This window comes from Amphibalanus amphitrite, unplaced genomic scaffold (assembly GCF_019059575.1).
Source record: "Amphibalanus amphitrite isolate SeventyFive unplaced genomic scaffold, NRLGWU_Aamphi_draft 000512F_arrow, whole genome shotgun sequence".
Taxonomy (NCBI): domain Eukaryota; kingdom Metazoa; phylum Arthropoda; class Thecostraca; order Balanomorpha; family Balanidae; genus Amphibalanus; species Amphibalanus amphitrite.
The window spans coordinates 410,215-433,612 of NW_024882006.1; the positions used below are offsets into that span (position 1 = coordinate 410,215).

The 23,398-nt window shown below is 51.9% G+C and overlaps 2 protein-coding genes across 10 annotated transcripts in view; both read right to left on the reverse strand.

Moving 5' to 3' along the window:
* LOC122393038 (uncharacterized protein CG3556-like) overlaps nt 1-1,047 on the reverse strand; it is a 49,020-nt gene extending 47,973 nt beyond the window's left edge. Inside the window, exon 1 of the mRNA XM_043388600.1 lies at nt 883-1,047. The gene's annotated coding sequence lies outside the window, so the exon portion shown is untranslated. The remainder of the gene's footprint in view (nt 1-882) is intronic.
* A 2,074-nt stretch (nt 1,048-3,121) lies between these two features.
* The window catches only part of LOC122393040 (lissencephaly-1 homolog), a 34,657-nt gene continuing 14,380 nt past the window's right edge, over nt 3,122-23,398 (reverse strand). For 8 of the 9 annotated variants that reach the window (XM_043388613.1, XM_043388617.1, XM_043388616.1 and 5 more), the window contains exons 2-10: nt 18,228-18,288; nt 17,704-17,857; nt 17,247-17,393; nt 12,430-12,586; nt 10,293-10,470; nt 8,612-8,747; nt 7,173-7,328; nt 6,674-6,869; nt 3,122-4,526 (exon numbers count right to left, since the gene is read on the reverse strand). In XM_043388613.1, coding sequence (XP_043244548.1) covers nt 4,453-4,526; nt 6,674-6,869; nt 7,173-7,328; nt 8,612-8,747; nt 10,293-10,470; nt 12,430-12,586; nt 17,247-17,393; nt 17,704-17,857; nt 18,228-18,265 — 1,236 coding nt within the window. In that variant the 5' untranslated portion in view covers nt 18,266-18,288 and the 3' untranslated portion in view covers nt 3,122-4,452. Of the gene's footprint in view, nt 4,527-6,673; nt 6,870-7,172; nt 7,329-8,611; nt 8,748-10,292; nt 10,471-12,429; nt 12,587-17,246; nt 17,394-17,703; nt 17,858-18,227; nt 18,289-20,591; nt 20,776-23,398 lie in introns of those variants that run through there. The other variant, XM_043388620.1, reaches the window with a different exon arrangement.

A 23,398-nucleotide genomic window follows, 5' to 3' on the forward strand; every position in this document is an offset into this window, starting at 1 on the left:
CAGCTCTTCCCGCGAGACCCTTTTTTGGGTCGAAAACGGCAGAACATGACGTCACTCTGACGTCACTTCCGGCCAACCTATCATAGCCTTTGGAAAAATTTTTGGTCACCATGTGTAAAATTGATGTCCGGGAGGGTACTGAAAGTTTGGTGACGATCGGCGCAGCGGTTCTGGAGATATATCGAAAAGTCTGGAGGGGGGGGGGGCAAAAAATAGCCCCCCCCCCACCAGGTCGCGGGTTAATAGTTAATTGTATTTGGTATGGAGCTCGCACGAAATCGACCGACCAATTACGAAACAATCTAGATATGACGGAAAATGATGTGACGGCTGTTGTCATTGCGCTGCTTTAACGAGCGCTGAATTAAAATCGATACATAAATCCTCTGCTGTATAATAATTTGTCGCACATGAAAGGACGGAATGGGGACATCTAAGCACCTTCATCGAAACGAGTCATTGTTATGGCCGACACCGTTCAATTTGAGGATGGGGAACAGTGAGGTGAGTTTGTCCATCGGCCCGGGATATAACGGGGCAATGTCATTAAAATATCCTGCCGGTTCGGATCACGCTGTCAACTGTCGGCTTGTTTCCAGGTGACAAGATATGTGCCCAGTGCCCCGTTCCAATACGAACTTCGATTTAAAAGGCACTCTGCACCAACAGGTCAGCAGAAAATCAAGCGAGAAGATTCAAACTATTCGACAAAACTTACCACCGAACACCCGTTGATCGGTTCCAGATGCCGCTGACACACATCGGCAAAGTGCCGTCTGGGATTTCTGCCTTTGCGGAGCATGTCACCCATGGATGTGAAATTAATATGAATCACAACCACATTGTAGACAGCCCTCCCCATTCCCCAGCGTCGGTACTCACCCGCTGTCTGTGCGTTCACCGCCCTCCGTCCCTCCCCGGCTGGCGAGACGAGCCCGACTGCCGACACGGCGCGTCGACGGGCGGTAGTCGCCCGAGTGTAGCCGCCGCCGGCGCCGGCCGCGCAGGGTCGATCCAGAGGGAGCCGCCGTCGCGTCGGCCCGGCGCCGCCCTCGGCAACAGGTGGCCGACGCTGGCGCCGGCTGGTGGTGACCCGGAGAACTAGAGCACTGGTGGTCAGTAAAACTGTGGTGAGGCAATTGTAATGTTACCGGTGATTCAGGATAAAATTGCTTCATAAGTTAACCCTAGAACGCCTAGGGGGGGGGGGGGTTGTATCAACCCCCCCCTGAGGTTTTTTCGAAGTGCACGCTAAACGGCTTGTCGTAGCGGGCTGAAGTTTTCAATACCCTCTGGGGCAACCTTTGCGCATCTTTTGCCGAAAAAAAATTGATCGGGTCATGTCAGGTCACGGAGTTATGACGTCATAAGAGGTACAGCCTCCGGCCGGATTTTCACAAACTGAGTGCCAACGCCCGAGGTTTCCTGCCGGTGGTACGGACATCGGTTGATGGATCGTGATGAAACTTCCCATGCATGTTGGGGCAAGTATTGGCTATCATATGGTATAAGAAATTTGACCGGGTCAGGTCAGGTCACGGAGCTATGACGTCACAAGAGGAACAGCGTCCGGTACTATTTTTGAAAAGCCCCCGAACCACTATTTTGCTAATTCTTGTCACCTCAATGGGAATATGCAGCAATATTAGCTTCTATAGGGAGCAAATGGACCTCCCAAATCCAAAAATACAATCAGATTTCAAAAATTTAAATTTTGATTTTTCGAATTTCTGCCGCCGACTGTGACCTTGCCGACTTCCGGCGCTCCCAACGCGCCATTTTTAGAGCTAGGGAAACGAAATACATACCAAACGATAGAGAATTGATCAAGGAACACGATAGTGAAGGTTTCAAGTCGATATCTCCCACCGTTTTGCCGCAATCGCCGCCGAAAGTTGAAAAAAGTCTATTTTTCCGAAAATTTGACCTTTGACCGGTCAAAAGTAGGTCAAATGTTGACCTATGACCAAAAAATATACCACCAATCGCGAGATCTCGTTGAGAGCAATCCGTTGGTTTTTTCCGCTAAGCTCTACGACCTTCCGTTTCGAAACGCCAGGGGGGGGTCGTAACAACCCCCCCCCCCTGGTCGTTCGTGTTATGAGAAATGGCCTGGTCGTGCGAGGGTTAAAACTTCACACAGGGCGCCTGTCATGTGCCTGGCGCACATGTCTCATGTGAGCGCCGATCAGCTGACCAGCGAACTCCACCGAGCGCTGACGAGCTCCACCGTGCGTTGTCGGATCGTATCGACAGTGTCGAAACGGAGCGATCAGCGAACTGCGGTCAGCCGCTCAAGGTGGTTTCCAACAGGTTATCTCAGCAGTGGGTGGCTGTCTCCTCATTCGACTAAGTACTTGCTTTAGGTATGGAGGGCGGGTAGGTATAACAGATTTCCCCGGTGAGGTGCGGTGTCTTGGAAACTTCCCGTACCACACCAGAGCCACTCCGGGTTCCCAGTTAAGCCGACAAACTTTGTTGGGTGGAAGCTCAGCTCTGCCTCCAGAATCAGATGTCGTCGTATTGACACAACTCGTCTGGGCTCAGACCGGATGAGGGAGACGGCACCCTGAGCCCGACAATCACGGTCAGCCCGGAGTGGCAGTATTCAGAGCCCGCAGTGCCACCGTTAAACCGTTCACCCGGTCCCAGACGAACCGTAACTCAGACACACGGCCGCGCCCACCGCCGCTCCGCCCTGTGAGCCGTGCTGTCGTGGACGGACCGCGAGTTCCAGACCCCCGGGACGGAGTTTACCGAGCCGTCTGGCCGTCCACAGCCCGCCATCGATCTGTGCCGACCGTCCCGACCTTGCACCGTGACGGGCCGCGGCTGACTGACCGGCGGGGGGCTGCACTCGCACGGAACAGTGGAGTGAGCCAGACGCCACTACAACGGCAGCCAGCGGCAGGTCTGCACTGCAGCATACCAGTCGTACGGCATCCCCAGATGCCGCCGGCAGACCCGTCAGCCCAGAAATCCCCAAAATTTGTCACTGGTCTGCCTGCGGTCCGCCGGCAGTGTCCCGTCGCCAGGCCTCAGTACCCCACACAGCAGCGGCGACTCACAGCATCGATCCGTCGTCCGCCGAGCCGCCGCCGGGCCCCGTGAGAGAAACAACGGTTAGCAGTCGTGTTATTTACACATAAGAATATCATGATACAGACATCGCCGGTCAAATAAAGATCACGGGCAGCGGCGCCAGGCGAAACGAACAGAACGTGGGGCCGTAGCTGACGCGGCGCCACAGCGCAGCTCACTAGACACATTGGTTTTCGACGGTTCGAAGTTACAAAGCCGGAAACACACATATACGATTTGTCTATCTGAAGAGCGCGATTCCCACAAGATGCCGAAATAATCGTTTCGATGTACCGTTTACATAGGCCGGATCGATAACACATCACCAGTGTCGTACACATCCGTTTGATACCGCGCGCCGGGTAATATCACGAACTCAGAGACACGGCGCACACATATGACCCCGCTCCCTCCCTGTGACCTCACAAACGGCGCAGTACCGTGGGCCGCTCCGTTCCCCGGGGGTGTGTGGACACTGAACCAGTCGCGAGCGGTGCGTACCGGAGGCGGAGGGCAGCCGGTCAGCGGGGCAGGGGACGGGCCGCGGCACCAGACCACCCCGTGAGATGCGGTGGAAAATCCACACCGAGCGAGGCCACCGCGACACCGCGGGGCTCGGAAAATCCAGTGGGCCTCTCCGCGCCGCGGACTGGCTTCCCTCCGTGGGACTTCCCCGTGTATTTTTCAGCGGTCACCGCGCACCCATCACATCTCGCCCACCCGGGTCACCTCAGGTGGACCACCCCACAACAATCAGTGACACGACCGCCCTCAGCGCCGGCCCCAACAAAACATAACGCCAGCCGGCAGAGCGCAGCGCAACACATACCAACGACCAGGCACGGCACGGCACTCGAAGCACCGCGAAGCGACGACAGGGTGTGACTACTTCCCTCTCCCGACTCTCTCTGCTCCCGGTGGGCGGCCCTCTCTCTCCGACAGCGCGGAGACATCGGCCAGGCTGCTCTTCCAGCGGCGACAATCACAGATTAACGGCGCGCCAGACGGTTCGGCTCGGACGCGCGCTCACTACACAACGGTCAGAGGTGACAGAACTGACAGAAAGATACGATAAAACAAACGTGATTTTACAAGACAAACTATCACTGAAAATATATCTCTAGCAAGACGATAAACCCAAGAACCATTCTGAACAAAATATCTAGATCCTCTGTGATTTCCCAAACCGCATACACCGTCGTTCGGTCGATTTCTGCACCTCTGTTCAGATCAGCTGTGTTCCGCAGCCTCGCCCACTCAGTGCGCGCAGGAAGCGGGCCGCCCGGACATCGCGCGTCGGCATAATACAACTAGCGGCTATCGACAGTTAAATAGCGAGGAGCGGCCCGCGCGCCGGGCCCGGGACGGCGCCTAGCGGCACTCCCACACTTTGACCGTCTGGTCAACGCTGCCAGTCACCACGTACGGCGCGTTCGGGTGCATGTCTGAAACACAGCGGGCAGACGCACGCGGTTAGATGACGTCGAGGGTGGATTAGATAGGCTGGACTACTGACAGGTCATCGACGACAGAGGGATATAGCGGGATATGAAGGTAGTCAAATGTCACAGTCGAGTCCAGTAATGACCAACAACAGAGCCCTGTTCGGGCAGCGCATCCTATTGCAAAATTTTGCACCACGCATGCGCAGTTGGGGTCTGTCGGGTGCCAAGCTCCGCCGTTCGGCGTATGACGTCACACGTGTGACGTAGGCTCGCGCAAAATCTTTCAGTTTTGCGCAAGAAGAAAATAGTAGCTGCAGGAGGCGAAAGTGGCGCGGATTAAAGTTTACCCTCATATATTTCTTATTGTAAGTGGTTAGTATGGTGTTGTTTTGGTATCATTATCTTTCTTTTCAGTGGCACATTGCTATTAACCACATTTGAACGCATTTTACTTAGTAACTGAACGAAACACACCAGTCCATCCGCGCCACGGTTCGCCGCGTGTCGCGTGGCCCTCGGCCTTGCGAACCGGCGGAGAGGGGGCGGAGCATGGGCGGAGCCAGGCGGCTGACATCATCGCATGTGTGACTTCACACTCAGCAAAATATTTTGCGCGGACCCGAACAGGGCTCAGGATTTCACCAACGTCATTTCATTGACTTGATTGTTACCGCTGAAATAGTAGCACTATGTGTCGTTTTCATTCCAGTTTTCATTCCATGCACTTTGAAACATTTGTCCGCGTTAACCCGCGCCCGGCTGGGGGTCCTGGATTTCCACGCCCTGCTGGGGGGGGGGGTGTTTGAACACCCCCCCCTTCTAACTCGGCTCCTGGGCCACGTAGCGATACGCGGAAGGCGGCGTTCGAAAGAGCGTCAAAAATAATGACGAAATCACTTTGGTCACTTTTTTGGTCAGGTCAAAGGTCAGGTCACCAGAGGTCATTGAAGGCAAAATTTCGCCGATTTCCAGGTCGAATGTCGACAATTTCCAAGAAGCCAGCGCATAACTCGGGAACCAATAGAGCTACAGCGCCGCGGAAAAGCGCATTCGATAGCTCTATTAACGCTCTTTCTGAGCAATTCTCTCAGATTTCACCTAACGTCAACGGTTTTGCCTGCAGGGGGCAAAAACTGCAAAAATAGCCGATTTTTCCAGAAACAGTTTTTCTGCAATAACTTTTGACCCAAGCCTTGTACGAGCTTACTTTTACCGGCATCGTATTCCTCTCGTCAAGACGCATCGAATGAACTATAATTTGACCTTGAAAGGTCAACTTGAAAATTTGACCTCAGGTCAAGGTCATGACCTGACCGAAAAGGGTCATGTTGAATATCAGTCGATCCGTATCGTCGAGCTGAACACATCTAAGGCGTTTTCATCGCTCTAGCATGCCTCTATCAAAAGTTATTTGCGAAAAACTGTTAGATACCATTCGTGACCTAAGATGACCTCAGGGCATATACAGGGGTCACGGACACCCTTTTCATGTTCAGTGTGTCTAAACCACTTGTAATTCAGTGTTTGGGAGTGTTTATAATGTCTTTCGTCCAAAAGCGCCGCATTTCAATTTTCTCCCATTGACTTATAATGGGGAGGTCGCAAAATTGACCTGACCTTAGGTCATCGATATCAAAAATCTGAGATATACATTTTGTATATGCTATTGCTCTTAGCAATCGCTGAAAGTTTCAAAGCGATCGGTCACTCGGTGTAGCTATGACAGACATTGAAACTTTTTATGAGGTGAGGTCACAACGCGCCCCCAGCAGGGCGCGGGTTAAAATCCCATTTGAACTTTCTAAAGGTCGCACGTCGCTTGCCCATTGCGAAGCTATTCTTAGACGCAAACTTAATGCCTCAACAAAAGGCCATCAAAAATGAATGGGCAAAAGGGCACGGCATCCTGAATTAACGATCGTGATAAATGACGGCACGTTGATATCTATTGTCCGATACAGTCACCTATTTGGGTGCACCGGCAATCCATTATTCACCGCCTTCAACACCCACACCACAATGACTCCGATCAAGTACATCCCTATCGCGGTGATGGTCATCTCGCGACAAACCCTCTGCCACGGCACCAGCGTGCAGACTCAAACTCAGCTCCAACTCTGACTCCGACTCCGACTCGGAACACCCACCTATGGAGCTGCAGAAGTGCGGGTGCGCCTCCAGCGTACGGTGGCACCGTTTGTTCTTGATGCTCCAGATGCGGACGGTCTTGTCATCGGAGGCCGAGAGCAGGTACTGTCCGCCCGGGTGGAACACCAGGCCGCGCACCCAGTTATCGTGGCCGATCAGAGTGATCAGACACTGGCCCGTGCCGACGTCCCAGATCTGGCGCAGAGAGATAGACAGACAGGCTCAGTGGAAAGCGGACAGACTCAGTAGACAGTACCAGATCAGTGTCAGCAGACAGTGCTCGTGGCGACGTTCCAGATCTGACACACAAACAAACACAATAACATGTATAGGTGTATCCAATCATGGACATTCCACATGGGCGACATCACATCACATGGCGTGAACAGGCATTCGCCCGCCGACATTCCAAACCGCCCATCTCCCACCAGTCCACCTTCCCTCCCGCCTCTGCACCTCCCTACCATCCCACCCCCGCGCCGTCGCGCCGCCGCCTACCTTGATGGTCTTGTCGCGGGATCCGGAGGCCAGGAAGGGACCCTGATGCGCAGAGTGCTTGTTGTCGCCGCCGGCCGCCTCCGTGATCTGAGGGACCGCTGAGGCCGGCGCCCAGGCCAGGCACTCGACCACGTGCTCGTGCTCACGGAGCTCCATCTGAAAAGGGAGGGGCACAGGTCAGGTCAGACTGTCAAGTCACAGGCCAAGTCACCACAGAAATGCCGCCCGAGGGAAATGTCACGTCAGGGATCACAGGTGACCATATGCCTAAGTCATAGGTTATAGACTCGGTGTGCGTAGCCCAAACAGACCGAGCCCGTAACAGCAAAGTTTATATCTTTATGCTTGCTCATTGTTGGCTCCAGCTAGTGTGTTAAAATCCAAAACAGAGTGATGTGATCTCGTCCCCGTAACGTTGGTCAGGGGACGTGAGCGGCCAGTAGCGCTGTCCCAGGTCGCAGCTCCGCTCCGCTCTGATACCGCTCCAGTCCCCAATACTGCTCTCCGCGGGCCGGCGGGCGGCCGGGCGGGCGGCTCACACGGGCCGGCAGCCGGGACAAATTAGTCCGGTCCCGCGGGCCGTGTCGATTACGTGCTGACGGCTGGTCCACCGGGACAGCCCCCGCCAGCCGCCCGCCGGCGGGCCGGAATAATGGCACCGACGGCCGCTCATCAGCATATCGCGGCGCGCTCGTTACGGACCGGCCCCGTCCGCTGGCCTCAGCCAGCCGACAGTGGGGCGACGCACAGCCGGGCCGTTTATAATACGCAGGAATGGAGCATACGGCGCATAGTGATACATAGACGGTAATGAAGCTACCACTATCAGCTAGGACACATACCTCATAACATAGTTATAACGCCACACAGACAAAGGTTATCATATCACAAACAGCTGTAGTAGCGTAGATGATGCAGGCCGGACGTGGGTCAGTGCCACAGTAGAGGACGAAAGCACATGTGATAATACGACTGTGGGAGGGCGTATTAACCTTGTGGGAAGTGTTGGTGCTGACGAGTGTTGCAGACCTCACAGTCGGGATGAAATGTTTCAACATACCAGCACAGAGCGGCCGGCCAGCCACTGGTGCCACTATCGATCGGCCGGACAGTCAACGGCGTCTGTCCGTCCCGCTCGCCCCGCCCGGCGCGGCTCCTACCTCACACTCTGGGGCGTTGAACACCCAGAGGCGACTCCTTACACTCCTTGGTGTTGATTACCCTGAAGCGACGCCTACCTTACACTGCTTGGTGTTGAGTCGCGACTCCTACCTTACAATCTTAGGTGTTGAGCACCAAGACGCGGCGTCTCCTACCTCACACCCATTGGTGTTGAGCACCCAGAGGGGACTCCTACCTTACACTCCTTGGTGTTGAGCACACAGAGGTGACTCCTACCTTACACTCCTTGGTGTCGAGCACCCAGAGGGGACTCCTACCTTACACTCCTTGGTGTTGAGCACCCAGACGCGCACGGTCTGGTCGTTGGAGCACGAGGCCATCAGCTGTCCGTCCGGGTGCACCCGCACCATCCGCACCCACTCCCGGTGGCCGGTGAACGTGCGCACACAGTACCTGAGGAAGGGGAAGTAGGGGTGAGAACTGAACGCACCATCCGCGCTCACTCCCGGTGGCCGGTGAACGTGCGCACACAGTACCTGACAAGGGGAGGCCAGAATTAGCTACACCGAGTACCAGACGAAGAGATGCGTAATTTTTGCTAGGGAAACGTGTGTCATGAGTAAAACAGCAAAGAAACGTATAACGAGCAAAATATTTCGTATGATATTGCTGAAACATAAAAACTGGCACATGAGTAGAGGTGAAAACCACTGTTTTCAGCGCAGTTCACGGGCTGCCCTGACCTCTACCCATACGATACGTCTGAGGTTATAACTCGCAGCAGGCGGAGCTCCCTGCTCCGTGAAACCGTGCCTCACGAGCCCATTTATAAGGCCACGAAAGGCCACCAGGCCATTGAAGGTCACAACGGCCGTCCGTGGAAATCGCCAGACGCTAAAGGCCTGGCTACACTACGCGTTTTCTGCGTGCGTTTTTTTTTTGCGGGTTTGCGTTTTTTTTGCGTAGTATCGTTCTAGAAAAACAGGTGTGGCATAACTTTTACATTACTTATATACAAAAGTTAATATAACTCTTATAGGGTAACTAAAATTTAACACAAAAAACGGGATATCGCTTTTTCTAGGACGATAGGTATTACACAAAACACGCAAAACCGCAAAAAAACGCACGCAGAAAAAGAATAGTGCAGCCAGGCCTTAACACGTAATGGTTCACCGTCCATGGTCAGAGCCCAACCGTCAACAATCCACCGTCCAACGGAAAACCATCCACTGTCTACCATCCACAATCCACGGCCACTTTGTCTGACTGTAATTAATTATCCATCTCTAAACCGGAACACCACCTACTTATCCACCGTAAAGCGGTGAACACCGCGTCAATCCACCTCAGACGGCAGAGTGGGCCGCTCGGAGCACCCTCTCTCTGTGTCAGATTCCACTCTTTACATTGAGAGGGGTCTGTGCTGCCCAAACCTCCATCGCTCTGTGCCCGACGCCCCTCAATACATACGGCACAACCGGCAGGCTGCAGCCGGCGCATTGATGGTGAAGCCTCGCTAATAAGGCAGAGCCTCAGGACTATAGAGGCTTACAAAGCTAGCGTAGCGTGCCTTGTAAGAGCAGCTAACGCTTTGATCACCTCTGTTTACATGGCGCATATTCTCTGAACAAGATCGGGAAACCAATCTCGATTGTTCTCGAATAGCCTGAAGAACCTAAAACGGCAGCAAACAATGGGACAGAAAGCAGAACATTGGCCGCCTCCCCGGAGACAGGGTTCAATTAGGTGAGTAAACAGGCTCAAAGGAAACAGACCACAGAGACCGGCAGCGGACAGACATTGATACTTATTGATTGCAGACGGGACGACAAACATCCAGTAACAAACCTGGCCCGGATAAAGCCACTCACCCAATAACCCACTGAGCCCAGGGAAAAACACACGGCCAGCACCCTACTGAGAGCCCGCGATGACTGCAGTCACCCAGAACCCAGAGACCCCAAGGTGACTGCACTGCACTCATGCTGCACTTACCCGGTGGCCACCTCCCACATTTTGATGGCCTTGTCGCGTGACGAACTGAGGATAAAGTCCCCCGCCGGGGTGAACGTCACACTGGAGACGTTGTGGTCGTGGCCGTGCATTGTCTTCAGGCACTCGTAGTGGCCAGAGAAGCTCCACAGCTTGATGGACATGTCGGCACTACACGACACTGAAAAAAACGGGGTCAAAAGGTCACGACCGGGTCATAGGTCACAGGTCACTGTGAGTTTAGGTTATACGGCTAGACACTAAGCCGACTGCATCTGTAGCAAGGCGATGAGGTGCCTGAGTTACGCAATAATGCATTGCAGCAATATCCGACTTATGAGTGTCATTTGGAAGAACGAGAAATCTTGAAGCGGAGCCGCGCTCGGTGCCTCTCAAATTTCCGGTGTGACCGAAATACTCGGAGCGGCGCCATGAGTACAGACTGCTCCGCTGCAACTTCAACTTAGTGTCACTTTCTGGGAACCCAAGTCTGTTCATTTGGGCCGCCCCCGCCGGCGCGATCGGCGAATTAAGCCGGACGGCTCCAATCGGCCCGCAGCAGGAGCCATCAGCGCCGGGAACGGGCGGCCATCAGTGGAGCCGCACCTGGCGGCCCGGAGCCGGCCGGCCGGCCGACCCCGGCTGAACTGATTGAGGAACCGCCGCCCCAGCGCACACGCCGCCAGAAAAGGCTGATTAATGGTCCAACTGTGCGCTGCAATTTATATGGGGCCGGCCGGCCGGCCGGGCAGGGTCCGGGCGGGGTCCGAGCGGAGTCTGGGGGCTGGCCAGGGTTTCCGGGCGGGGCCGCGCGGACTCCGGGCGGCGGCCGGTCGGGAGTCACGAGTTATCGCCGGCCGTTGAGGAGCGATGGTCGGCCCTCCGGACATCGACCGCGGTCATCACCAAGTCGACGCCGGTCAACGGGGGCCGGCCGGCCTCTCCGACCGCGGCACAACTCGCAGACTCCGACAGCGGCGCTCTCCGACCCCCGCCAGGCAGGAGCGGCGCGGCGCCACTTAGACAGGCCTGCCACCGCCCCGAGAGCAATTCAGTGCTCCGGATTAGAAGCACTTAAGGACAAAAAGAAAATAAATTACCCGAGGCAAAAGTCTGGTCCCAGGGTGCTGAACTACAAATGCGTTCCTTTTTGTGAAAGACAAAGTTTCCCCGGCAGTTCTCTAATTGCATAAGGCGTTCAGGTTCCGAGCTCTGATGGAGCAGGCTGTCACACTGCCCGGAGTCGCAGTCAGCGGGGGGGTGGTCCGTCTACCAACTACTGTCAGTGGTGTGGTCTGTACTGGTCAGCGGGGTATGGTCCTTTACTGACTGCTGTCAGTGATGTGGTCTGTACTGGTCAGCGGGGTATGGTCCTTTACTGACTGCTATCACTGGTGTGGCCTGTACTGGTCAGCGGGGGAGGTCCGTTTATCGACTGGCTGTCAGTGGTGTGGTCTGTACTGGTCAGCGGGGGGTGGTCCGTCTACCAACTGCTGTCAGTGATGTGGTCTGTACTGGTCAGCAGGGGACGGTCCCGTATATCGGGTCTGGTCGGCAATGGTCCGTTAATCCGCTGCTGTCAGTGGTATGGACTGCACCAGAGTGGCCCGTGATGACGCCCGGGGCCGCGCCGACCGGCCGGCTAACTCACCGGTGGCTCACTCCGAATGTCGGCGGAAAATTTACACTGATGCATATCACTCCCCGCGGAGCCACCGGGCCGGTCCAGTCCGCTGAGCTGTCCGGCCTGAGCTATGGCGCCGGGCCGCCGCGCTCCCAGCCGGCCGCAGACCAGACGGCACACACGTGTCGGGATGCAAAGTGCCGCCATCGGCACCGACATCGCCCCGTTCATCAGATAAAGCGGCACCTTCCGACGTAACGTCGGGTGAAGGCATGCCACCGCATAACGCATGCCCATCTAATTTACTCTAAATTCTGCATCGCGCTGGTTGCTCTGCATTCAAATCTTGGAGCAAAAATAGCCTTTTAGCCTGTCACAGAAGCACTTTGTGAAAATACATTTTCAGCAGTGGGTTCTTTAGACTTCCACAATATCCTCTGGCGCTGCTGAGCTCGGCTGTATCTATCCCTGACGGTCAGTAGGAGCCCCGGGCAGCTCAGGGTATCCGCTACTTACCGAGGAAGCTACCCGTGTGGTCAAAGGCCAGGTCCTGGACGCTGTCCGTGTGACCCTTCAGCGTGCGCTCGTAGTCGCCCGTCTCAAAGTCCCAGACCTTGATGGTAGCGTCCTCACTGGCAGAGACCACCAGACTGTAGAGCGGGTGGAGCAGCACCTGGGGACGGGCAGAAACACGGACTCTTCAGTCTACAGCATCGTCAGGGGGCGCACACACACACACATGCCATCTCAGCTCAGAGCTCTGTTATGAGCTGAGATGGACTATCCCCCTCAGAGCGGAGCATGCTACTCAAAGCTCTGCTCTGAGCTCAGCCAACAGCTCTGCTCAGCTCTCGGTCCCCAGAGGACACTGTGCGACAAAGGTAAGTCTATACAGCAGCGATATTGAAGCCTATAGCGCCGTGAGCCACCTCAGTACCCGCCGGGCCTCAGTAAAAACTTCAAAGGGAGTCGGGGAGAGCCGGGGCGCAAATGCAGTTTTCGACATTGAAAGAGCTCGCTGTGTACTCTGGGCGCCGTTCGAAATTGGCCGTAATTGTCACCCGCACGGGGAGGGACGCGACGCCGAGCCGAATTTCCCGTGGGTGACCGGACTGTAAACAGAATTCAGCTCGGCGCGGCCCTCTGAGAGTTCGGTCCCGACTGAAGGCGACACTGGGTGAGCGCGGCTGCCACTCCCAGTGACGGCCGGAGCCGGAAGGGGGAGGCGGGGGAGGTGGGAGAGGCGGGGGGAAGGCGGTGTCGGCGGGACGGACACTGGTCAGCGGCGACACCGTGCGTGTGAGGCGGTCAGTGACACGACACGCTGCGTGCGTGACACACGACACAATAAAAAACCTTGACAATGTAACATGAACCCATCAGTGACACTGACACGAACCAATTAAACACTGACACGGAGTGATCAGTGGGACTGATACCGACAGATAAGTGACATCTACTAACACAGAACTATCAGTGCGACTGACACGGACCGATCAGACAATGGCACGGACCAATAGACACTGGCACAGACCAGCCACGTGCAAAGCCACCAGTGACACTGACACGGGCATTTTAGTAACACTGACACGGACCGATCCGCTTCATTCGCAAATAGCGTGAGTAATGGGCGACCGCGTGAATATGAGGCGCGTAGCAGCGGTGGTTTCACTCTTTGTTAAGGGAAAATTCCCACACATCCGTCTCAGCGAAGTTAATGAAGCTCAACGCAGCAATCTACCCCGTATAGAAGAAATTAGCAATGCTCTTTTATTAAGCATAAGTTATGGGCTCGTTCCAGCAATGCAATGTTGTTGCCATGCTAAGCAGAGTACTTACTCAGGCTTGCATAAAACGCAAGACAGAACTGTGCTCATAGTAATGTCAAAAGTTACGAAAAAGTTGAGCAAGCAGCAAGCTCTGAGACTTACTTTAATGGGTTCTGAAGCTTCAACTAGGAGCAGCATATTCAAAAACAACCGGCAATCACATAGCTGTTGGACTCATAATACCACTGCGCTCGCCGAGCTCTAATACAAAATCAACAGTGCACATACCACTTGAAAGAACATACAATCCCCTGGTGCGGTAGATGAAACGTTGTGAAACGAAATCAGCGCAATGCAAGACGACGCTGCCAGCAATAATATTGTGAAATTGAACAGCCGGTGTCTTAGCCAGCGATGTTGATGCTCTTCAGCGCCGCGTACCCGTACGCCAGGTGACTTTTACAAATAGTTAACTGATCGATGAAGGTCATCAAACCGACAGCCATATCTTTGGGAGCGAACAGCATCCATTCAGGCGCTTCTCTGTCAATATATAGCGCAGACAGGGGCACCGGTGCCACTGCCCAAGATGCTCCCGAAGTGGGTATCACACATAGTATCATATGACAAAGTTGCAAGGTGGCCCATTCACAGAGGGTGCCCTCGAAACCAAAGTGAGGTCCATATAACTAGTATAGTTAATTGTTGTGACGTATATTGAGACCGAAAGGAAACACCGTGAGCAGAATGAGTCGTGGTGTGACTGGTATGTATACGGTATACACTACAGGCTTTGTATTACACACAAGGTTGGAGGAGCCTTTCTAGCCATCTTCCGCGAAGGGTTTGCGGTCGCCAGCCGGCAGCTGGGGCGGGGCGGGAGGAGTGGGCCGATGTCCCAGTCATGGGCCGGCCGATCGATCCACCGCGCCCCGTCCCGACTCCGACCCGTCTGTCTGTCACCGTATCGACCACTGCATCGTCGGGCCACGGTCAAATACAGCGGCAGTAACGGACCACGGTCAAATACAGCGGCAGTAGTCGGTCAAATACAGCGGCAGTAGCGGACCACGGTCAAATACAGCGGCAGTAGTCGGTCAAATACAGCGGCAGTAGCGGACCACGGTCAAATACAGCGGCAGTAGTCGGTCAAATGCAGCTACAGTAGCGGGCCACGGTCAAATACAGCGGCAGTAGCGGACCACAGTCAAATACAGCGACAGCCGTCTGGCCACGGCCACATACAGCGGCAGTAGTCGGTCAAATGCGACAGTAACGGGCCACGGTCAAATTCAGCGACAGTAAGGGGCCACGGTCAAATTCAGCGACAGTAGCGGGCCATGGTCAAATGTAGCGACAGTAGCCAGCCACGGTCAAACACAACGACAGTAGCAGGCCACAGTCAAATACAGCAACAGCGGGCCGGTCAAAAACAGCGACAATAGTCGGTCAAATGTAACGACAGTAGCGGGCCACGGTCAAATGTAGCGACAGCAGACTGTCAAATACAACGACAGTAGCGGACCACAGTCAAATACAGCAACAGTGGCGGGCCACGGTCAAATGTAGCGACAACAGTGGCCACGGTCAAATGCAGCTACAGTGGGGGTCGGTCAAATACAGCAGCATTACGGGCCGGTCAAATACAGCGACACACGAACCGTAGAACACGCGTAAGACAATGGGAGACTGTTCAGTGCTGACATTCACAAGTCTCCGTGTGGTCAGTCAGTGGAGATTTTTTTTAATTTTTTTTTAATTGTTAGAACACTATATACACGGCAGTGGTACGAAGCGTTTTCGGCACCCGCTACGCGGGACAGCCTTGACCGCACGCTTCCTGTCACGCACCCCAGGTGGCATCGCATTGGTGCGCACGCTGGGGCTATCCCGATTTCTCGGGCCCGGCAGGTCAGAGGGCTGCTCCGGGACATGAAGCGAGGCCGTGCCCTCGGGACATGTCACCGGACCGAAGGATCAAGCCCGTGTACCTGCGGCCGGGGGCGCTGGCTGGCACAGCGTTAATCCCCACGACCGAGCGAACACTCCCCAGTTACTGCCATCTCCTGGGTAGGAGCCGGCCGAGGAAAACGCTGCCAGAGGTCAGCTTTGATCCAAGGACCTCCCACACCAATCGTGAACGCACTTGCCAACTGCGCCACAAGGGTGGTCAGTCAGTGGAGATAGGGTCAGGTCGCCAAACCAAGGAGAGTGCCGAAAAGGTCAGATTCAGCAGGCCGGTTCCGAGGTGGTCGCACTCACGCAATACGATTAGAATATTGGTCAATCCTGCTAGCGGTCAGACTCTGAGCAACTGGCCACAGGCAGATCCCCACATTCAAGATCGTAGATGCTATGAAGCTCATCCGATCTTCCCGTTCCATGAGCGATGTTAGTGTTGTAGTATGAATAAATACCGTTTGACTCGTGGAAAACACACCGTGCAAGCCCAACCCACATTCTGCGGCAGTTGCACGTCAAAATAGTCCGCAACCCCCCGGCCTTTGGCGTCCAGCGTCGCTCGCCGAGCACCTCTGCTCCATTTCAAATAACGGTATAGCGACGCCTTTGAGAGCCGATGTGATGTAGATTGCGGAGTAAGCGGCGGCAAGATGTAACGAGGTGTCATTGGGAAGGACAGAGGGTGCGCGACTCGATCCTGTACCGTCCTCTGCCACTCTCATCACGCGCGGAGATCATAGGATGATGTGCAATTCGTAAAACTGAATGACTTTGAATTCGATCACGACGTCACCGGGAACACAGTGATCGCCGTTAGTTTTACAAGCATAAAGCAAATGTCATCACTGACGAAGACTTCCTAGCATTTGCTTATTTAACCATCACTAGAATTAAGCAAATGAACAATGCAATTCGTACAAGCGCCGTACAGTAAAGTGAAGATGATGGAAATGTAAGAAACTGCTCCTTTGAACCGAGCTCCAGGGCGGTCGCGGCAGCCCGTCTCGTGCTCTGATCTGGAGGGATTCGGGCCGCGCCCGGAGAGCGTCATTGATCTCCCTATACTACGCCGTCGGTGCGGCTCTTTACTCATTAACACCGGCAGGATAAGGGGCTGGACGAGCGGCCGCCGCCGGCACCCATCAGCCCACCGAGCCGGACCCTGAGGCGGCCGAAACTGGGAGGACAGACCCGAGACGGCGGCCGTCCGTCTATGGAGCACTCAGTCGGCGGTGAGCGAGAGCCGACTGCGGTACAGCATCCTGCACCAATCCGACATCATCATTTTAACAGGTTTACTGCCATATTTAAGCACAGTTTAAGCAAATTAATCGGTGAATCCAGCCTAAACCGTTAAATGTTCATTAAATGACGGATGAAACCGGCAGATGTAACCGATAAATCAATGCAGAAAGCCGCGATACTTACACTTAGCATCGAAGGAAAATAAATTAAGCCCACAGGCATATGTCGTGCATTTCGTGAGAGGACAAAACAGAAAAATGGCTGATTATTAAGATGTTATCAATCAGAGTACCTACTTTAGTGATGGGCGCACGGTGGCCGGTGAGCGAGTACCGCTCGGGCGGCCGCAGTACTTACTTTAGTGATGGGCGCGCGGTGTCCGGTGAGCGAGTACCTCTCGGGCGGCCGCGGGATCCACTCGGCAGGGGATCGTTTCTCTCGTGTCGGCGCACCGGACAGGTACTCTCGCTCACAGTCGGCCAGCTTCGCCTCCAGCTCCATGTTCTGGCACACAGACACACACACAGAGGTGATGAGGGGGGCTGACTGGCCCCATGTCCTAGGGGCTGACACTGGCACAGCTACACTGCCCCACATGGGAGCGATAAAATCACGATTTAAAAACAAACTGCAAGGTCGTCGGACTAATCAGGTAATTTTCAATACTAGGCAAGGCAATACTCAGGCAATACTAGTGTCAGTGCCATTCAACTGTGATTTTAACTGACATTTTATGGAATGATAATGACAGATGTCCACAGCAGCTAGCAGGAAGAGGACCACCCTAACTGATTAGCCCCTTTGGAACTGTTACCCTTTTCTGGAGGCGAAGCACAGCAGTCCACTTTTTCTCCAGGATGCCATTGTATTTCTTTTCCACTTCACCAGGCATGTCTGTCTCCCTTTTGAATGCCTCCAGTGAGTCAGTGTAGCCATTGCTGCTCAAGTAATCAGCAATGGCCTTGTTTCTGAAAGCAATGACATGGTATGAAGTATGAAAATAAATAGGCAACAAATAGGCATGTGCTGACTGAAGAAGTTGTTTTGCAGAGCAGCAGGAGCCCATTTTTTCGGAACAAAAGCCTAATTTCATTTAACCTTATTTACAATTGCTAATACAATGCTTACTACACAATATGCAAAACTTCCAGGAAATAAAGAGATACATTTTGACTGGCTGTAAGAACATCTTTATTGCAGCAATGTAACAAACTAACAAATGATTACTGATTGACAAAACATGCCTACTTTCCTTTAGGGGGAGGGGGAGGATTTACAATGCAAGTAAGTCAGTCAATAATATCAAACAGTTTCTATTAGATGTACATATGTACTTACAATTCCTCTCTTTGCCTCTGGGAGAGAACCATTTTCATTTTCAGGAGTTCACTGGTTCATGCTGTAAAAAAAGTTGTATCAAACAGCTGTGGGAGTAAGTAACATGAGAAAACCTTGGCAAAAATCTTGCTTATCTATCATATCTTAGTTTTCTACTTCATCTATATGAAATTAAATATAGACATACAAGAACAAGCAGTAGCATGCAGATGTCTTTATTGAAGAACTCTTAGGTTAAAAAGTAAACTATAAATCATAATTGCCTACTATCTATATTACTATTTGAGGAGGGCGTAGTTTCTGTCTATTACGAAGGTCGCGACATGGTGCTACGTAGCGCGGGTTACAGATCACACCGTTGCACCTACCGCGCTGAAATTTGCGCAAGTTTTAGAACAAGGATGGACAACGTGCCTTTGAGCGGTCTCGGCTCGATCGGATCGATAGCGAGCGCGTGGCGCGTGCCCAAAAAGTGCAAATTCGCGTCATAGACTTTACATGTATAAATCGGCTGGCAAAAACGGGCGAAAATGGCTAAATTTGCCCGACACGGGTCCGTTCCCCGTGCAATATCTCGGTAGCCGTGCGCCCGATCGGCACGGGGAAAACAGCATCGTGTAGAGAATCGAACGGGCAATCGAATAGTGTGCGGTGCAGGGGTGGCACGCGCCACGTGCAAGTGTGAGGGCAATTTCATTTCAAAAAGTGCCATTTTAAACGGATTTTGGATTTTATTTTATTTTCCCGTGACCATCAGACTGAGAGAGTTGAAACAACGTCAATTGCCAAGAGAAATGTACCGCCTCTCATGGAAAAATTGTGGACAGCTAATTGATCAAAAACAATGTGGAAAAATCGCTGAATTAAAATGGTATTTGTCCATAATGTGCCACTAAAAAGATACACGGGATTTGCTGCTTAACCTGATACGCTTGACAATTGAAAATGCTATCATTAGAAAGAGCATTCAATTCTCTCCAAGATCCAATCATCACGTTTGCATGACAAGCAACAGTATTCTTAAAAATATAAATGTTTTAAACCTCTGCAAAACGATTTTTAGCGAAAACTAGAGGTACAGGTTTACGCGATAACTGTATGTTTTGATTTATGTTATGTTACGGGTGCATTAGTTTTGGGTGATTGACTTGTATTTTTAGCTATATTATTTGGGTAGATTTGGGTAGCTGTTTTTAAAACTGTAAGGGATGGTGATAGTTGCGGGGTATTCAAGTGTTTTGTATGTTGGGCCCTTTTTGAACTCAACCCTACCCCTACCCTATCCTACCCTACCCTACCCTACCCTACTACCCTACCCTACCCTACCCTACCCTACCCTACCCTACCCTACCCTACCCTACCCTACTACCCTACCCTACCCTATGCTCCCCTACTACCCTAACCTACCCTACTACCCTAACCTACCCTACTACCCTAACCTACCCTACTACCCTAACCTACCCTACTACCCTAACCTACCCTAATACCCTACCTAACTCTACCCTACCCTACCCTACCCTACCCTACCTTACCCCTACACTACCCTACCCTACCCTACCATACCCTACCCTTACCCTACCCTACCCCTACACTACCCTACCCTACCCTACCCTACCCTACCATACCCTACCCTACCCTACCATACCCTACCCTACCCTACACTACCCCTACACTACCCTAACCTACCCTACCCTACCCTACCCTACCCTAACCCTACACTACCCTACCCTACCCTACCCCTACCCTACCCTTACAGTACCCTACCCTACCCTACCCTAACCCTACACTACCCTACCCTACCCTACCCTACCCTTACACTACCCTTACACTACCCTACCCTACCCTACCCTACCCTACCCTACCCTACCCTTACCCTACCCTACCCTATCCTACCCTACCCTACCCCTACACTACCCTACCCTACCCTACCATACCCTACCCTACCCCTACCCCTACACAACCCTACCCTACCCTAGGCCTACCCTACCCTACCCTACCCTACCCTACCCTTCCCTACCCTTCCCTACCCTACCCTACCCTACACTACCACCGACAGTCCAAGTTTAAGCTAAATCCGCCCAGAAACGGCTGAGATATTGCAAAAACTAATAAATTGTATTTACTGGCGAATCCCCTTGGCGAGCAGTGCCTTGTGTCGGCCTTCGTTGTCAAAGGTCAACGACCTCCCGGCTCTGATGCTTTTGACTCAGTGAACAACTGAGCCTAAAGCACGTGCCCTCTGCTCGGCGCCGGTCGCGGCCCCACCACGTGCACACCGCTGAACCCACACCCTCAAAAATTTAATACGACAAATGAATGCACGGGCTCGACTTTGCATGGAAATTTCACCCCCGTAGCCCTTACCGTTTCCGAGCAATAGCCTGTTTTTGCCGATTCTAATGCTAACCCTATGGCGCACATGAGCACGCGCCACGGGCGCACCCCCGGCCGCATCGTGCCCAAAATTTAATACGACCTGTTTTATTACGTGACCCACGGCCACGACTGGTAAAAATTTCACCCTCCTGCGTCAATCGACGGCGCCTTAAAGGGACCATCCCACCTTAACATTAGTTTTGAGTTGAGATAGCCAAGTTTGCGGCCAGGCTCAGAAACCACCATTTATCCTGGTCGCAACCCCCGCAGCTTTATGGTGTTCAAGAAATTTCTTCCCTTTACTTGCAGGGTGGGACCAGCTTAGTCCCTATCTCTTAACCATTAGCGGTTTTTTGATGACGTCAGCAGTCATTTCAACGCCCGCCATTCCTTGAACCCGAGTTTTGCTGACCTTGAGCTCCCTTGTTTATCAACGTGAAATCCGTCGTCGGCGCTGAGAAAGCATGTTGCTTTTCATTTTAATTTGAATATTAGAAGATACCCACCACTGGAACTTGGACTGATATTATACCAAGGCCGAAGATGATCAAGCTGCCTGCTATATCTGGAGCTTGGTGTTCAACTTCAACATGGAATAAAAAACAAAATATCAAAGCAAACTGGATATGGTACTGCAAGTTAAAGTCCAAAGAAATTTGAAGAGCTGACAATTGACATTAATTCTTTTCCTGCAAGGTTTCCATATGGAGATCAAAGTCACACCATGAAGAAATATTTTTGATGTTAACAGTTGAAAGGGGATTTATCTTCCAGTTTTGACGAAAGACGCTGCTGACTGTCTTTGGAAAAGGATGTCGGCATGAGGTGCAATTGTGCTTGTGAAGTGGTTATAACTGGTCTTTTCACAGTATTAAATTAAATGTGCCATTGCAGCCAAGTGTGTTATCATGTAAGGTAAAATCAAAACTACAATGTTGGTTTTACGAGCATTGAGAAGGCTGGTAGGTAACACCTGCCTGTGCTCGTAAATCATGCTGCCAGAGTATTCTAAATTAATTTTATCATACACTTTTGTTGTCCAGAATGGTTGCACTATTGTTTGGTATCATATTATTCCATGTAAATATGGTAGTGTAAAGTCCGACCAACATGTTACCAGATTTGAAGCTGTTACGTTACCTAAGTACCTGTTTTTTACTGGCGTGGTGAATGTCACCTGGATTTTGTTTTGAGGTGCAGACCTAGTAACTCTGACTACATGGGTTTGAAGCTATTATCTATTCTGTTTTTACTGGCCTGGTGAATGGCGACTGATGTTGTCCGTGGATGGCACTGAAACAAATTTTGAGTGTTTTGTACAGTGTTTTAATACAATGCTGAGGGCTGAAAGTTGTCTTGTTTAGAGTGGTGAAAGTTCTGGATATGCCAGCCACCATGGTGGGTCAGAGTTAAATGTGTTGCAGTCAGTTCGGCTTCGGCAAGCACACGGATGGGCATACGCATCAAGACCTGCTCTGCCATACTTTCAGCCAATTTAACCTCGGTAAGTCTTTTCTTTTTTCTGCCAAAAGCTATGACATTGTGAATTTCAGCACTGTGGCCTGTGTGTAGCTTTCAGGAAAGCAATTCTAAATAAAGCTCTGATAAAGTGCAAAATCAGCAATGCAGCCCTCTATTACATTTTCTACAACATCTTACTTGTTCCTTGCATGGAGAGAAAAATGCAATGTTATGAATTCGTTTATTCACATAATTTGACAAGCATGCAGTTACCTGCTACTATCACTGCACAAAACAGAGCAGAAAACATCAGTTGATCAAACACAAGACATAACAGAAGTTTACAACATAGGGCTGCCGAACCTGCTTCCTCCCACCACAGTTGATGCCATTTCCTAGCCTGGCTTGATGTGAGCACTGAATAGCTGCTTTGTCTAATTACAGCTCACTACCATTCAACTTAAACTACTCTCTTTAAAGTAAGAGTGAGGGCAGCTCACTCTTTCAGTGTTCATAGCAGCTCGACAGACGACAGACAACAAACATCTTGACAAACCAACCAGTATTTGATTTGGCTAATGATTTATGTGCTTGTTGTATCATGGCCAAAATACTTTAACAGCAATAATCCCTGTTTCATCTTGATCTTGCTTTTATTTCCATTTGAACTCAGATCTTGAAACAATCATCTGAAGTGATATCAGATACTGGCTTCTGTTTCTCTTGAAAGCAAGTTAAAACAACAATGATAAACTAAGGCAGGAGATGTGAGTTGTGACAGTAGATTTTTGATTCAACATATGTCAACCTTATATTGCTTGAGACCTCTGTGACAGACAAATATTTATAGTTTTTTGATAGTTTGGATTCTTGGCTTGATTTAGCAGATCAGCTGTGAACCTTGACTTTGAAATCACATAAATGTCATGGTACCCGAACGAATCCTCGCATGACATTTCTTCGTAGCACAATTTTTCGTCCGCATTTCTTCGTCTACAAATCTTCGTCGGTGCATTTATTTGTCCCTCAATGCTTACTCTTGCATATATTTGCGTTGAAGAAGAAATGCGAGCCGATTTTCATATACCCTGGTGCGAGACAAAGTAATGCGATAGGTACGAATAAATGCCCTGACGAAGATTTGCAGACGAAGAATTGCGATACGAAGAAATGCCATAAGAATTGTCCTGGAATCCTTTATTGGCCATCATATATTGACCTTGATAAGATAAACGCATCATTCGCGCAATATTTGTCGCACTTTGATACCAAACTATTGCTTCCAAATGCCGACGTAAAGAAAACCTTTATGTGACGTCATAGAAACAGCGGAT